Genomic DNA, 16,883 nt, shown 5'->3' with positions numbered 1-16,883 from the left:
ATGATAACATCAAGCCTGGTTGCGATTTTGGGAGGGGGTTCTTGCAAAATCAAATTTGATGCGGTGGGAGGATATTATTAAAGCTCATCTTGTCATGCTCTGAATGAATGCCGATATCACACCATTGACCAGGGATGTTTAAAAATAGCCAATAAACTGGGTAGGTATACTCTATTCTGTTTTATTGGTAAGTCTATTCTTTTTTAAATCCAACCCAACTCATTCCTTACTTTCTTCTTTTTTATCCCTCTCCTTCCTACCCTCTGATATCTGTGCCTGGTACATCGATTTTTATATATATATATAGCTATGGTTTCTTGAATTCAAGTAAAAACCAAATAATAATATCCCCAATTATTAATATTATTATTTATTATTGTTAAACATTTACCTTTTGCTGGATGGCTGCATTTGGCAAAAAAAAACAATATTAAAATAAATAAATAATATTATTATTATTTAAAATTATCGATTATTATTGTTATTATTTTCAAACACCCACACCAACTTTACTCTCTCTTTGTCATGAATCACTCTGAATCACCAAGATACGTTTGATAGATAGGTCGGGATTTTCTTCTTCTCTTCCTCTTTTTTTTTATCTTGATCTGTCCATCCTCTCGAAATTTCAATACTCTAAGCACAACGAGTTTTATAAATACTTTCTTCTGTTTATCTCATCATCATTAATTATAGACACAGATAAAGAAGAAACTAATATAATAAGAATAATATACATATTATATATTATAATACATAATACTATACACGATAGATGCACGCAGTAGAATTTATAACTTGTAAACATTTGACAGAGGAGAAGCTTGTCGAACAATGTCTTGACATTGATATTTTCGATGGTGCTGATTGTAAGTATATGCTCTCTCTCTCTCTCTCTCTCTCTCTCTCTCTCTCTCTCTCTCTATTCTTCTTCTACTAGAGTCTAATATAATACTAAAATCAAAATTGATTTATTGATTTATTGATTTGATAGTAAAGAAACCAGTATGTTTTACATGTTTGGATGAAACAGAGAATTGGATTTGTTTAAAGTGTGGAGTGATTGGATGCAGTAGACATGTAGCAGGTCACGCAGCACAACATTATCTAGAAAATGCAGAGCATTCATTGTCTGCTTCATTCTCTGATTTGAGTGTATGGTGTTATGAATGCGATGCCTATGTCACTGCTCCATGTCTTGCTCAATTCCTAGAGATCCTTGGTATTGTAAAGTTTGCCAAAGAAAAGAATGACCATTTGGTGAAACAAGCTGAAAAGATAGAGGAATTGGATAATAACATTACCACCGCTACAACTACAACTTCAACTACTACTGCAGCTACATCAACAACCTCTACTACAAATGATAACATTTCAACCATTTCAACAACTTCAACAACTTCAACAACTTCTTCTTCTACATTTAACAAATCATCATCATCACCACAAAGACAAGATAGACATGATATTAGTCAAGATTTAAATTTAGATGAATCATCAGAATCTGAAGATGAATCATTAAAGTCTGAAAAGGGAGGTATTTTAAAGGCAATGATGGATATGTTGATTGGATCAAAACCATCGTCCCCTGGACAGATCCTATCATCGGTCGATATCAATGGTATTGCCAATCATATCAAATCGGGTAAAGCCAAAAATATTATTGTATTGACGGGTGCTGGTATATCTGTAGCAGCAGGTATCCCAGATTTCAGATCCCCCAAGACTGGTCTCTACCAAAACCTCGCCAAATATAATCTTCCATACAAAACTGCCATCTTTGATATGGAATACTTTGTAGAAAATCCAAAACCTTTCTTTATTTTGGCAAAAGAATTATATCCTGGTTCATTTAATGTAAACTATATTAAAGATAAATATTTATTAGTTTATTATATTTATTAATTTATTTTCTATTTTTTGTTTAGCCAACACCAGTACATCATTTTATTAAATTATTAAGTGATAAAGGATTATTATTAAGAAATTATACACAAAATATTGATACATTGGAACGAGTAGCAAAAATTGATGAAAATTATTTGGTTGAAGCTCATGGAACCTTTGCATCGGCCAAATGTATTAAATGTAAAAAGGTTCACTCTTGTGAATACGTCAAGGACATTGTCTTTGCCGATGAAATCCCAACCTGTCAAGATTGTTCGGCAGTGGTCAAACCAGATATTGTCTTTTTCGGAGAGTCGTTGCCAAGTCGTTTCAGCACCATGGTCCAAGCTGATTTCCCCAAATGCGATCTCATGATTGTCATTGGTACATCACTTCAAGTACAACCATTTGCATCGTTGGTTGCAATGGCACCTGCCAACACTCCACGACTCCTCATCAACAATGAAGAGGTTGGTATCTCTTTTAAATTTGATGAACCATCAAACAAATTGGATTGTAAATGGATTGGTGATTGTCAAGATGGTATCAATGAATTAACTACTCTTTTAGGTTGGAATGATGATTTATCAAAATTAATAAAAAAGTAAAAGTAAAAGGAAGGTTAGTTCCCAATTTAGACAATGTATAATATATATGTATTTTTTCTTTTCATTCTTCTAGAAGAATAGTGAGTCATAGTATAAGACTCAGACCACTCGAGTGATCATGAAAAAAAATAAAGTTGATTAAGAAGAAGATCTTCGCATTCGGGAAACTCCCAAAAATTTTAGAAAAAATAAATTAAAAAAAATGAAATCAAATGATGGTTGGTGAAGTTACCTTTATTGCGCTGAGAGTGTTAACACTTCCTCATTATTATTTTTTAATATCTTTTTATTTATTATTATTCTATGTATGTAAAATACATATATATACAAAATAGAGATCATAGTAATACCAACACCTCTTTCTATCTGTTCTACTCTATACTCTTTTAGATTTCAAAATTATGTCATCAGATATTGGTTTAATTGGTTTAGCTGTAATGGGTGAGAACTTGGTTCTCAACATGGAAAGTCATGGATTTACAGTATCAGTATTTAATCGTACTGTTTCAAAGGTTGATGAATTTGTTCAAGGTCGTGGAAAGGGTAAAAAGTTTGTTGGATGTCACTCTATCGAACAATTGGTCAACTCTTTAAAGTCACCACGTCGTATTATGCTCATGGTCAAGGCTGGTGAAGTCGTCGATCACTTTATCAATCAAGTAGTACCATTCCTCTCCAAGGGTGATATCATCATCGATGGTGGTAACTCTCTCTACACTGACACTGATCGTAGAGTTGCTGAACTCGAAAAGAAGGGTATCTTGTATGTTGGTTCAGGCGTATCTGGTGGTGAAGAAGGTGCTCTTCTTGGTCCATCTATCATGCCAGGTGGTAATCCAGAGGTAAACAAATATAATAATATTTATAATTTAATATTTTAATACCTAATTCTTTTCTTTTCCTTTACTTTTTTTATTTTCTATTTTTGTGTTAGGCATGGGAACATGTTAAACCAATTTTCCAAGGTATTGCTGCTAAAGTTGAAGGAGGACAACCATGTTGTGATTGGGTTGGTGATGGTGGTGCAGGTCATTATGTCAAGATGGTACACAATGGTATCGAGTATGGAGACATGCAATTGATCAGTGAAGCCTATTTCATCCTCAAAAACTATTTGGGTCTCAGCAACGAAGAGATGCAACAAATTTTCAAAGAGTGGAACAAGGGTATTTTGGACAGCTACCTCATTGAGATTACTGCCGATATTTTGGGCAAAAAGGATGAAGAGACTGGAAAGTATGTTGTCGATGAAATCCTCGATAGTGCCGGCCAAAAGGGTACTGGCAAGTGGACCGCCATCAACGCACTCGACTTGGGTATGCCAGTCACCTTGATTGGTGAGGCTGTTTTTTCCCGTTGTCTCTCCTCTCTCAAGGACGAGCGTGTCGCTGCCTCCAAGGTTCTACCAGGCCCCAAGTCAACCGCCTGTGCCACCGCATTCAAGGGTGACAAAAAGGAGGTGATTGAATGGATCCGTCAAGCATTGTTTGCCAGCAAGTTGGTGTCGTACGCACAAGGTTTCACCATGATGAAGGCTGCTGCCAAGGAATACAAGTGGCGTCTCAACTATGGCAACATTGCCCTATTATGGCGTGGTGGTTGTATCATCCGTTCAACCTTTTTGGGTCGTATCAAGGATGCCTTTGAACGTAACCCCAACCTCGACAACTTGCTCGTCGATCAATGGTTCACTGAACAATTGTCGCAATGTCAAAACGGATGGCGTCAAGTAGCCTCTGTCTGCATGCTCCACGGTATCCCTGCTCCAGCCTTTACCACTGCTCTCTCTTACTATGATGGTTACAGATGTGAATTGCTCCCAGCCAACATTCTCCAAGCTCAAAGAGACTATTTTGGTGCTCACACTTATGAAAAATTAAATGGAAAGCGTGGTGAAGTCTTCCATACCAATTGGACTGGTAGAGGTGGTTCAACTCATTCTACTTCTTATAATGTTTAAAAAAAAAGTAAAAGTAAAAAAGTAAATCTTTTTTTTTTTTTTGTATCTTTTCCATCCCCCTCCCCAAAAAATTAACAAAGTAAATAAATAAATAAATAAATTATTAAACTTATATTCTTTTGTTTCTATTTTCTTATTTATTTATTTAATTTAATTTATTCAGATTCAATAAATAATTCTCTACCAATTAACATTCTACGAATTTCAGATGTACCAGCACCGATTTCATAAAGTTTGGCGTCACGAAGAAGACGACCAGTTGGGAATTCGTTAATGTAACCATTTCCACCTAGGGTTTGGATGGCTTGGAGAGCGAGTTGGGTGGCATTTTCGGCAGAGTAGAGGATGACGGCGGCACAATCCTTACGAGAGACCAAGCCAGCATCGGCAGCACGAGCTACAGTGTATACATAGGAACGAGAGGCATTGAGGAGGGTGTACATATCAGCAACCTTTCCTTGCATCAATTGGAATTCACCAATCTTTTTGCCAAATTGTTCACGAGTGTGGATGTATGGAACGACTTGATCCATACAAGATTGCATGATACCCAATGGACCGGCAGATAGAACCAAACGTTCATAGTCCAAACCAGACATGAGAACACGAACACCAGAACCAACAGTACCCATGACATTCTCGTCTGGCACAAAACAGTCTTCAAAGATGAGTTCGCAAGTGTTTGATCCACGCATACCAAGTTTGTCTAATTTTTGACCAGTTGAGAATCCCTTCATTCCCTTTTCAATGAGGAAAGCAGTGATACCCTTGCTACCGCCAGCTGGGTCAGTCTTTGCATAGACGACCAAAACATCGGCATCTGGACCATTGGTAATCCACATCTTGTTACCATTGATCTTCCAACCACCATCGACACGAGTAGCATGTGTCTTCATCGACACAACATCACTACCAGCATTTGGTTCACTCATGGCCAAAGCACCGACAAAGTCACCAGAGATGAGTTTTGGGAGATACTTTTGCTTTTGTGCTTCGTTACCATTACGTGTGATTTGATTGACACAAAGATTGCTGTGAGCTCCATAACTTAATGCTACCGATGCACTAGCACGGCTTAATTCTTCCATTGCAATACAATGTGATGTATATCCTAATTCTAATCCTCCATATTTTGCTAAAAACAAAATAAAAAGAGGTAAGTCGATTGATCAAAGTGATTCTATATTCTAATATATTTACCTGGAGCAGTAATACCAAGTAAACCTAATTCACCCATCTTTTTCCACATGTGACTTGGGAAGACATTATCTTTGTCTACTTGGGCAGCAATGGGAGCTAATTCGTTTTGAGCAAATTCACGAATCGTCTCTTGTAGTTGCTTTTGATCTTCATCAAATGGCATAATCTCTGGTGTCGTAAAGATTGAACGAACACAAACAACAATACTGTTATTATTCTTTGTTAAATGATTAACTGATCTTGATACAATTGATTTCAACATTCTATCTCTTCTCTCTAGATTTATAAATGACTAATATTAATACAATGACTTTTACAAAAACATGATGAAGATCTTTGTGTTCAATTTCGGTTCAAAAATATAAATGAAAATTGATTAGATTATTATTATTATTATTATTATTATTATTATTATTATTATTATTATTTCTTCTCTACTTTTATTTGTTTAAAAATTAAAGAACAATTAGTACCACCAAAACCAAAACTATTCTTTAAAACGGTTTGAATTGGATTTGATGGACTGTAACAAGTATCTTTGACAAGTCTTAGTTTGTCATTGGTGTAATCGGGATTGTCTAGGTTGAGTGTTGGAGGGATAATATTATCTCGAATGGCGAGGATTGAAAAGATGGATTCAACGGCACCTGCAGCACCAAGTAAATGACCAATAGCTCCCTTGTTGGATCCTATAGATGGTTTGTCAGATGATTGATTGATATTCATCTCTGATAGAGTATTTTCAACTGCCAATAATTCAATTGTATCACCTAGAGGTGTAGATGTTGCATGTGCATTAATATAATCGATTGATGTAATGTTTATAATTTTGTTTGCATCTTGAATAGCAGCTTTCATTGCTCGTTTTGCTCCATCCCCGGTTGAAATGGGTGCAGATAGATGATGAGCATCACATGATGATCCATAACCAACAATCTCTGCATAGATCTTGGCACCTCTTGCCTTGGCATGATCTAAATCCTCTAATACCAAGATACCAGCACCTTCACCCATTACAAATCCATCACGATTCTTGTCAAATGGTCTACTCGATTTCTCTGGTGTATCATTGTACTTTGTAGACAATGCTTTCATTCTTGAGAAACCACTCATTGACAGCGGTGTAATAGCAGCCTCTGTACCACCACACACCATAATGTCAGCCTCTCCATATCTAATCTTTCTAAATGACTCTCCGATAGCATGTGCTCCAGTTGCACATGCCGATACAATCGATAGATTCGGTCCTTTTAATGAATGTTTAATAGCTACCAATCCCGATACTTCATTGATCAATATTCTTGGTATAAAGTATGCACTTGCCTTATTTACTCCCTAAAATGAAATAATAAGTTAGTAACATAATAGTTAACAAGATAGTCATATATACAACATACACCTTTCATAATTTTATCATGTGTAGTTGTTATATCTTCTAATGCACCAATTCCTGATCCAATACAAACTCCCTAAAAGATTGATTGTAATGATGATTAGTAGTTGTAGAAAGAAAGAAAGGAATAGATCTGGTATTCTAGAATGATCATTACAATTCTCTCTTGAAGTGAGGTATTATCTAAAGTGTTTAAATTGGCATCCAATATAGCTTCATCAGCTGCTACCATTGCATATTTTATAAAGTCACTACATCCAGATCTATACTATGTAACGAATGTATGTTTAGTAAAAGTGTAAAGATATACAGATGACCGCGATATCACATACTTGTACAGGTACTAAATCATCATGAAATAGAGTTGATGTATCACCAACTTCAGTACTACTACTATTTGTTTGTAATCTTGGTACAGTAGCAGCAACCTTTGCTTGTAGTTGAAATGGAAATGTAGTACAATCAAATACAAGTTGTTTGATTGCACCTCTACATGATTTCAATTGATTCCAACTATACTCGACACCTCTTCCAAAAGGTGTTATTGCTCCCAATCCTGTTATAACAACTCTATTCATTTGATCGATTGATTATAATATAATTTTATTTTTTATTTATTTTTTTAAACATAGGCTGCTAGCTAGGTTGCCATTTTATTCAAATTATTGTTTTGAACTTCTGCATCTACATGTTCATCTTTCGAGATACAGATAATAGTAACTATTCATTGTTTTGTTTAAACGTTACTCGACCTACCAGGACATCGTTTTGGGATAATGGTTGATCCCCAACCCATAAACCAATCAAATCAATCGGCGAAAAAACAAATAATTCACAAGATGGTGAAGATCACGTGATTCACATTTCCTTGGTTTGAAAGAATGAGACACTTCTTCTCTCTCTATAAAATAAGCAACTGGCTTAAAACACTATGAATAGATAAAAAGAATAATTAATCCTCAAATATAATAATAGTATCAATCGCAATATTATATTTCCATCAAATGTCCCTCAGTCCAGTCAATAAGTCACAACCCAAATCTTGCAAAGTTAAACCAAATCGCAAGAAGACTGGCACATTGAAAGCTTCGGTCAATCAAGAAGCTTTGGTCAAGCTTGTCCCCAAGAAGGCTGGCCCACCACCACCCCAACCAATCGTATTGGTACCACCAACATCTCAATCGATCGTCCCCATTGCATCGATGAAGAAAACAAAGGCAACTACCTCTATGAAGCCATCAAAAGGTTCATCGAGTAAACCTGGTTTAACAACACACAAGAAGAAGAAAGTTAAATCACCTTCTCAACCTGTTTTAAAAGCAGCTGCTAAAGTACCACCAAAGTTGGTTAAATCAAGTAAACCTTCCCGTTCCACCAAGAAGATTGATGAGGCAATCACTTTGAAAGCTTCGGTCAATCAAGCTTTGGCCAGTCCAATCCCCAAGATGGCTGGCCCACCATCCCAATCAACCGTTGTATCATCATCGAAAGTATCAAACGCATCGAGTCCCAAGAATACGGTTTCTCTGAAATCACCAAGTCCACAAGGTTCATTGGGTAAACCGGTGACTCAGCAGAAGAAGAAGAAAAAAACCATCCGTCCTCCCCAACCAAAAGCTACAGTACCACCAGTCGAAGCTTTGGTTAAACTAGTTCCCTCCAAGAATGATGCTGTCTCCATCGCATTACCAATCGAAGCCTTATCACCTGAAGAGGCATGGATTTCCAAATCACTCAAGATGATGGCTGACAATGGAGCATTTACCTCTTCTTTGGTTCCATGTTCCCATTCTGGTAAACTTGAATGGGATGAGTTCGTTGGAGATAGAGTCCTAGAGCTATATATCGCGTTGATGATGGCAAAGGTAAGAAGAACAATCTAATCAAATATATTAAAACATTCTCTAACTTGCCAATTATTTTATTTGTCTGTTAATTAATAGGAGATCCCTATATCATTACTGACACCAAAACTAGGTTCTGTATTCATCTCTGCATCCTGCTGCAACAAGTACCTAAGCCAATTGTTTGTGACCTTTGGAATTATCAAGTTGGTAAAAGATCCATCAACCTATAAAGTGAAGGACAGGGCTGATGTTATGGAGGCCATCATATTCCAATTATACGCTAATGGAGACAAAGATCCGTCCTCATTGGATCTCCTACAATTAATAATGATATATATTTTCAACAAAACAGTCGCCAAGCTTAAAATCGACTTGCCTCCCAAAGCAACTGGTCCATCCGAGGAGCCTGTCAGCTTAACTCGTCTATTCAAGAAAAAAGAACAGGTCGCCATCGCTGAAACCGAGCAGGTCATCACTGAAACCAAAGTCAGTGTACCTGGTCCATCCGAGAAAGAAGAACCTGTCATCATCGCTGAAACCAAACTCAGAGCACCCGTCTCAACCGAGCAGGTCATCATCACTGAAACCAAAGTCAGCGCAGCCGACTCAACCAAGCAGGTGATCATCGTAATCAACGAAGAGTCTCACCATCAAGAGTCAACAACCCCAACCGCCCCTATAGTTGGAACTTTTTGGAAAAACATTTCCAATGTTTTCCAAGGATTCCGAAATTATTTTGGCATCAAAGTAGAATCAATTTAATGATCACATTAACATTTTTGTATAGTATTCACCTTTATCAACTATTTATCTTTTTACTTTTTAATCCAATATATTATTGGGTTTATTGTGTAAAGATTTATATGTTGAAAAGCATGAAGCCATCCAAATTTTTTGTGGTCTTCATCTTGATTCTGGTGTGAACACAAACAACATAATTTATATCTTATCAAGTTCCCATTAATTTAATTAATCAATAAAAGATCATTTTTATAAACATTAAAAACAAATTAATTAAAGTTGATATTATAAATATTAATATTATTATTTTATGGTTTTAAAAATTATTAAACACTTTATTATTATCTACCAAACCAACTCTTTGTATAAATATTCATTTTAGTAAAGATACCTGTTGGAGCTGGTTGATTTGGATCTACAACTTTGGCTATTGTTTCACGACACGATTGTAATGTTTCATTGATCTTTTGTTTTGACAAATCAGCTCTTTGTTGAATAACCAATTCCACAACACGATCATTTACGTCCTTGTGTGTATTAATAATTGATCTAAAATAGACTGGAATCATATCACCTCCATCACTAAAAAAAAAAATAGATTAAATAAATATATTATATCTTTACAATTTTTATATAGTCTTCTTACCAAGTTAACATATTTTTAAAATCTTCCAATACTTGAATACGAGATGTTGCAAGCGAAATACGTAAATATTTTTTAAAGAAATCCAACATTTTATCACAATCACTACTCATTAACTTTTCAAATTGATTAATATCAATCTTATTTCCTCCAGAAATTAATTGTGTAAGTATCCTAAATAAAAAAGAGATTAATATTAATATTTTTTTCACTTTCTTTTTCTTTTCTTTTTTTACATTTCAATTAAAGTATCCAAACATAAAAGTGATAATCTTTTCATATAATTTTCTAGAATATATTTTTGAATATCATTTTTAAAGTAATCGTCTATGGTGTTTATGATGAGTTGCATTTGATCTTCTTGATACCATTCGGCAGTATAGAATTTTTTAATGGTATCTTCTAGATCTCTAAACATGACAACTGCCAATGATTTAATGGCAACACTTGAAACACCTAAAAAGCCATCCAAGACAGGATCAAAATTTAATTGTGCCATATACTCGACCGACAAGAGGTTTGAAACCTTGTCGACTAGATCTTGGGTGAAATCATAGTTTCTACTATTATTGTTGACGGCGGCAATGACATTTTCAAATTTGATCTCGTGGTTTCTCTCTTCGAGTAGTTTAACATTTTGTTGTTGGAAATAGGCGAGTGCGTTGATCACCTCTTCCATGACACCAACCACCAATTTTTGACATTTGGTAGCTTGAGCAATATCCAATTGTGATCCAACACTTTCAAAAAGATCGACTGGTGCCGATGTGAAATACTGTTGGTCAATAACCTGTGGTTTCTTTTGATTATCCTCTACCAAAATATTATCACACCAATCTCTCATCAAACCTTTGATATGTAATTTATAAATCTTTATAAGTGGATCCAATGATTCTAATAATGGTGGTGACATGTCTTGAATTCCTAATCTACTTAATTTTCTACTATATTCTTTAATTACCCATTCAACTAAAATAAAAAGAAATATTAAATATATATTTCATTTCTTTATATTTTTTTTTTCTTTTTTCTATTTTTTACCTAACATTAAAATATGAGCAGAAGGAATTGATTGTCTTGCAAGATAGGCATCACCAGATACACCACTTTCAACAAGATTAGAGAAAGAACCAAATAGTGAATAGAATTTACTATGATATTCTTTAACATAGTAATTGAATAAATCATAAGAGGGAGGATAACATTCACCTACTACATCCATAACTACATCCAATTCATCGACCATTTTGTTGACTTCTCGAAGAGTTTGAACCAAATCTGTTTGACAAGTTAAAAACATTGGTTCGAATCGTGAGGCAATCGATTGACCCAACACTTCGATAAACCGATCACCATAGGCACCAGTTAGATGATCATCTTCCATACTCTCACTAGACGACAATTTACTACGTTCTTTGGCTTTTTGTTCGTGAATCTTTTCACGTTCTACAATTTGAGCAACCTTTACAATAACAGGTCTGTTTCCATCCTTTTTAGCCATATGTACAGAATTGCTAACCAAATCCCATAGTTTGTTTTCAAAACGATACCCCAACTCTGGTACCGTTGAAAACATCTCTTTGATGGCTTCCAATTCATCGTCGTTTGATTCAAATTGTTTTAAAGCCTTTTTGTGTAGTCGTTCCAATTCTCTTAGTTTTTTATGTACAATGAGAATGTTCATGTCATTCTCCATCAATTGTTCAATCTCTAACGCCTTTTCGGGTATGGTGAGTAAACGATCGACCTCTTTCAAGATGGACATGAGGTTGACACGACATGTATTCACCTTTTTAATCATTGGATAGTATCCAATCAAACTTGATGTCTCGTGACACAATGATACCGTCTGATCAAAACTACCTCCCATATTCTCTATTCTACCAAATGATTTTGTTAATATTTCTAATCCTTTTTTTGCTCTTTCAAGTTCTCCCTAAAGAAAAGAAAAGAAAAAGAAAATAGATTAGAAAAAGAGTCAACTCTGATTGAGATATCTCTCTCTCTCTCTGTTGATTATTACATTTGCTTCATTTTTAATTTGAGCTTCAATTGTTTTCTTTTGTTGTATTAATGATTGTTTATGATTGGTGATGGTTGCAAGACTATCAATCATTGAAAAGTGAGCTTCAATCTTTTTGATAGCTACCAATTGAGCATTTGCATCATCTAACCCTTCTAAAGGTACAAGTGATGATACATCCATCCCGATCCTCTAATATGTACGTATATCTCTATTGTCTCTCTAAATGATTAATCACACAACAACAGAATCTAGCTCTTGACTTAGTTAAATTAAAAAAAAAAAAAAAAAATCATCCCCTAAGATTCACTCAACCTTGCTTGCTATCAAAGATGAGAAAACGAATCATTCGTTTTAACTAAAGTATATCTTCTTTTAAATCAGTTCAAGGAAAGAGTTAAATAGAGAGAGAATAGAGAATGAGTTCACCACCAAATAATTCATACGAGATTATGGACTCTACAACCAACATATTTTGGGAAGAATCTAGTGATGAAGAAATTGAATATACATCACATACATATACAAGAGTTGCTCCTATTAGTAGGTAGAAAAAGAAAGAAACAAAGAATCATTACAATTAATTGATAGAGATATATATATAAACTAAACGATTCAATTCAACTTTTTCTTTTTGTTTTTGAAAAGAGAATAATAGTGATGTTACAACACTTTCAGTTCGTTTACCACAAAGACATTCATTATGGGCACATTTAGCTTGGAATGCAGGTATTGCATTATCTGATTTTTTAGATAAAGAAATTGATTTTACAAACAAGACGTATGTAAAGAGAGAGAGAGAGAGAGAGAGGAAACAAAAAGAAAATGATACATGCATGTATTAATATGTCTTATTATTTTTTATAGAGTATTGGAATTAGGATCAGGAGCAGGATTACCATGTTTTATTGCAGCATTGAATAATGCCAAAAGAGTTGTAATGACAGATTATCCAGAAGATACGTTAATTAATAATATGAAATATAATAGATCCAATACAGTACCAGAAAGAGTATGTGATGAAAATAATAGATTGTTGGCAGTACCACATCTCTGGGGAAAGAATCCAGAAGAATTAAATCAACTACTCGATGAACCATCAAAGAAATTTGATATCATCATTTTATCTGATCTTTTATTTAATCATGCCGTACATGATAAAATGTTGGAAACTTGTTCAACTTGTTTATCTGATAATGGTATTGTAAGTATCACAAATCAAAAAAAAATAGTTAGAGAAACTGGAAATATTATTTAAAAAATTTTAATAATTATTAATTAATTAATTTTAAAAATTTAGATATATGTATCATTTTCACATCATAGACCACATAGACAAGATAAAGATCTCTATTTCTTTGAATTGGCAAAGGATCCAGAATTTAATTTTGAAAGTGAAAAGTTTAAAGAATTAAAGATGCAAGCAATGTTTGAAAATGATTTAGGTTGTGAAGAAACAAGATCAACTGTTCATTTTTATACAATGAAAAGAAAAATATCAACACCACAATAATAATAAATTAAATTAAAATTAATAATAATTATTTATTTATTTTTTATACATTATTTAATTCTTTCTATGAACAATTTTACCTTGATAAAAATATTCCATTTCATCTCTTTTAACCATGATATCAAAAGCTTTTCTAATGGAATAGGTTGATAGTTGTCCAAAGGAACTTAATTCTTCGACAACTTTTTTGAGACTGACTTTGGAGCCAATTGCAATTCTTCTTTTGATTTGAGTTTCTGCCTTGGAGATATCTTCGACCATTTGGGGTGTCAATTGTTCACCCATAGCACTGTTGGTGGTGATAGCGTCAAATGTGGAAATGGTAAAGAGACGGATAGCTTCTTGAACATGACGACTTGATGCAGTGTTGGAGAGTGACATTTTGGCCAAAGACTCTGAAATTCTAACAATGGCTTCGAGTTGACGAATCGTGATTGGAATGGCACCAGGTTGTCCATTCATTTCATTTTCACGTACCGTCGCTCTCACCGACACATAATGATTCATCAGTGCCTCTACTGCATCCTCTGACAAACGAGGACTACATCTAGTTCTACAAAATGTAATATATTTCTTTAAAAAGTTTAAATCCAACTCTGTATTGGCGTCTGTACTAGCTGCATTCATATGATTCTGTAATACTTTATCTGCAATTTCCATATCTCTTTTTGAATCTTTTGGATCTCTAACTATAAAAATTAAATCAAATCTTGATAATATAGTTGATTGAAAATCAATATTCTAGAAAAGAAAATTTAAAAGTAAAAGTAAATAAATATATATATTTGTTTGTTTGTTTGTTTGTTTTTCATCTCTTACCTCACCAGCAGTTTTTAAATCATCATATCTACCAAAAACAGGATTAGCAGCAGCAAGTACAGAAGTTCTAGAATTTAAAATGGTAGTGATACCAGCTTTGGCAATAGAGATGGTTTGTTGTTCCATAGCTTCGTGGATAGCGACACGATCGTTTACATCCATCTTGTCAAACTCGTCGATACAGACTATACCACCGTCTGCAACGACCATAGCACCACCTTCAAGGTAGTACTCGCCGGTTGACGGTTCACGGATGACCGATGCTGTGAGACCGGCAGCACTACTGCCCTTTCCACTTGTGTATACTGCAATGGGTGCCACCTTTTCCACAAACTTTAGTAGTTGTGATTTGGCGGTACCGGGGTCACCCAAAAGCAATAGATTGATATCACCTCTTAGTTTCATACGATCTGGTAGTCTCTTGGGACTGCCACCAAACAATTGACATGCAATAGCACGTTTAATGTCTTGGTGTCCATAAATAGACGGTGCAATAGAGCTCGATAGAATCTCTAATAGATCCGATTTAGTTGCAAACTTTCTAAATGCATCTTCTTCCTGTGGTGTAAATATATGTGCAGATCGACCTGCCTGGTCGTTTGACAACATACCAAGCACCCGGATATATGGTGTTCTAATAGTAGCCAACCCAGACATTTCCTTTTTTCGTCCACCCTGTCCTGCGTAAATACCAAATACGCCAACCACTGTAATACGCGTGCCAGGTGTCACACGCTCCACCAAAAACCTATCTACCGACAATTGAATGTGTCTTGGCATCTCTCCAGTTGGTATAGTCTCTGGACTCTCTTGTAATTTTAATAATTGTTGATTTACAAATTTACTCTTTTCAGGTAATATATCATATGGATTATTTGGGCATTGTTTTGATTCTCTAAAAACAAATCAATGTAAACAATTAATTATAATCTATATTTTCTTTTCTTTACTTACAATTGTTGTTGAGGATTATCACAACCTTGAGGTAAAGGATTTGTATTGATACCAGGTGAAATATGAATAGTCTTTTCATGTTTACAACCACGACATTTAATAGTGATTGAGAGTGGTCTTGGTTGAGTACGTGATGCAGATATAACAATACCAGGTATCTTTACAATCTTTGCAATTTGGTGTGCCTTTAATGTACGAATGGCAGTTGCATCTGCCGAACTTGTAAACAAAACTTGAATGTCTGGAATATCTTTATCTTCTTTTGCAAAATTCATCATTTTAATTGCTTCTTTGGCTGCCATTTCAAACTACAATAAATAAATAGATAGATTAGATATATTATATTATATAATATTCATTTGATTGTTTACATACAGTTGGAACAACTTCATTTGGTTTTGATAATAAAGAAGAAGCTAAATCTTGATCAAATTGAGTTAGATGATCCATGTTTACTTCGAGATAGTATTTCTCAAGTTCAAAGTGTTGTATGAGTTGTTCACGATAGATGAATGCATTGTTTTGATTCTTCCAACCACGAATGAATCGAAGAAACGATGCTTTGTAATGTAGTGTATCGCCATCCAACACCTTTGCATTGTTATGTCCTCCTCCTCCACTAACAAATACTTGACCTTGATCCCATCCAGACATTATTAATCTAACAACAACTCTAATACTAATACTAATACAATCATCTAGATAAAGATATCTTTTGTTCAAACTTATACACTGTGTTGGCGCTCACTCAGATTGAGAGATTTTCCCTCCTTTTTTTAAAAACAAAAAATACAAAAGAATCGATTGTTGGTACAAATATTTTGGATTAAGTACAGTATTTATTTATTACTTTTTATAGTTGATCTCTCTCTCTCTCTTTAAAAGGGGGGCGGGCTCTCACATTTGTCATAATGATCAATGAGTACAACACTTTCCAATTTAAATGGTTCCAGATCTAAAGAAGAATTTCTTTTTTGGGAAAGGTGTGAATATTAATATATATGACAAAAGGAATATATATATATATCTATCTATATATACATTTGGAAGATGTTATTCTCACTGGTCATCACAACAACCGTCAGCTCCAGCAAAGGAGGAGGAGATTATCTAACATGTAGACCAAAAGGAGAAAATGTGCATGTATTTAGGTGTAATATTGAATATGCAAGGTATTATTATTATTCCATGTGGTCTTGAAATGATTGAGATTGTATTAGAATCCTGAGAGAGTTATCTGTATGTATCTTTCTATCCGCAAACTTTGAGCTCTGACAATGAACCAACAACCATGA

The 16,883-nt window shown here is 34.5% G+C and overlaps 6 protein-coding genes across 6 annotated transcripts; 3 read left to right on the top strand and 3 right to left on the bottom strand.

Annotated features, from left to right (window-relative positions):
• Positions 1 to 775: 775 nt before the first annotated feature.
• Positions 776 to 4,455, top strand: gnd (6-phosphogluconate dehydrogenase; the record flags this gene model as incomplete). The annotated part of the gene is made up of 5 exons (XM_004359259.1): positions 776 to 869; positions 995 to 1,857; positions 1,929 to 2,457; positions 2,886 to 3,337; positions 3,430 to 4,455. The coding sequence occupies 5 exons, from the start codon at positions 776 to 778 to the stop codon at positions 4,453 to 4,455; spliced, it is 2,964 nt and encodes a 987-aa protein (XP_004359316.1).
• Positions 4,456 to 4,610: 155 nt separating this feature from the next.
• ivdA (isovaleryl-CoA dehydrogenase) lies at positions 4,611 to 7,626 on the bottom strand (the record flags this gene model as incomplete). Its single annotated transcript, XM_004359258.1, has 6 exons — positions 4,611 to 5,590; positions 5,656 to 5,931; positions 6,129 to 6,990; positions 7,053 to 7,124; positions 7,206 to 7,316; positions 7,381 to 7,626. The coding sequence occupies 6 exons, from the start codon at positions 7,624 to 7,626 to the stop codon at positions 4,611 to 4,613; spliced, it is 2,547 nt and encodes an 848-aa protein (XP_004359315.1).
• A 426-nt stretch (positions 7,627 to 8,052) lies between these two features.
• DFA_01350 (uncharacterized protein) lies at positions 8,053 to 9,657 on the top strand (the record flags this gene model as incomplete). Its single annotated transcript, XM_004359257.1, has 2 exons — positions 8,053 to 8,913; positions 9,100 to 9,657. 2 exons carry the CDS (start codon positions 8,053 to 8,055, stop codon positions 9,655 to 9,657), a joined length of 1,419 nt encoding a protein of 472 aa, XP_004359314.1.
• A 320-nt stretch (positions 9,658 to 9,977) lies between these two features.
• On the bottom strand, positions 9,978 to 12,485 carry exoc3 (exocyst complex subunit 3; the record flags this gene model as incomplete). Its single annotated transcript, XM_004359256.1, has 5 exons — positions 9,978 to 10,218; positions 10,283 to 10,453; positions 10,516 to 11,248; positions 11,321 to 12,215; positions 12,303 to 12,485. The coding sequence occupies 5 exons, from the start codon at positions 12,483 to 12,485 to the stop codon at positions 9,978 to 9,980; spliced, it is 2,223 nt and encodes a 740-aa protein (XP_004359313.1).
• Positions 12,486 to 12,721: 236 nt separating this feature from the next.
• DFA_01348 (putative methyltransferase) lies at positions 12,722 to 13,815 on the top strand (the record flags this gene model as incomplete). Its single annotated transcript, XM_004359255.1, has 4 exons — positions 12,722 to 12,845; positions 12,951 to 13,083; positions 13,170 to 13,506; positions 13,603 to 13,815. 4 exons carry the CDS (start codon positions 12,722 to 12,724, stop codon positions 13,813 to 13,815), a joined length of 807 nt encoding a protein of 268 aa, XP_004359312.1.
• Positions 13,816 to 13,869: 54 nt separating this feature from the next.
• mcm5 (MCM family protein) lies at positions 13,870 to 16,242 on the bottom strand (the record flags this gene model as incomplete). Its single annotated transcript, XM_004359254.1, has 4 exons — positions 13,870 to 14,556; positions 14,635 to 15,529; positions 15,589 to 15,896; positions 15,964 to 16,242. The coding sequence occupies 4 exons, from the start codon at positions 16,240 to 16,242 to the stop codon at positions 13,870 to 13,872; spliced, it is 2,169 nt and encodes a 722-aa protein (XP_004359311.1).
• Between the last annotated feature and the right edge of the window lie 641 nt (positions 16,243 to 16,883).

This window comes from Cavenderia fasciculata (assembly GCF_000203815.1).
Source record: "Cavenderia fasciculata unplaced genomic scaffold Scf_Dfasci-F-a-25c12.r2-5, whole genome shotgun sequence".
NCBI lineage: Eukaryota > Evosea > Eumycetozoa > Acytosteliales > Cavenderiaceae > Cavenderia > Cavenderia fasciculata.
The sequence above is the reverse complement of the archived record's forward strand: the minus strand, read 5'-3'. Positions and strand labels throughout refer to the sequence as shown.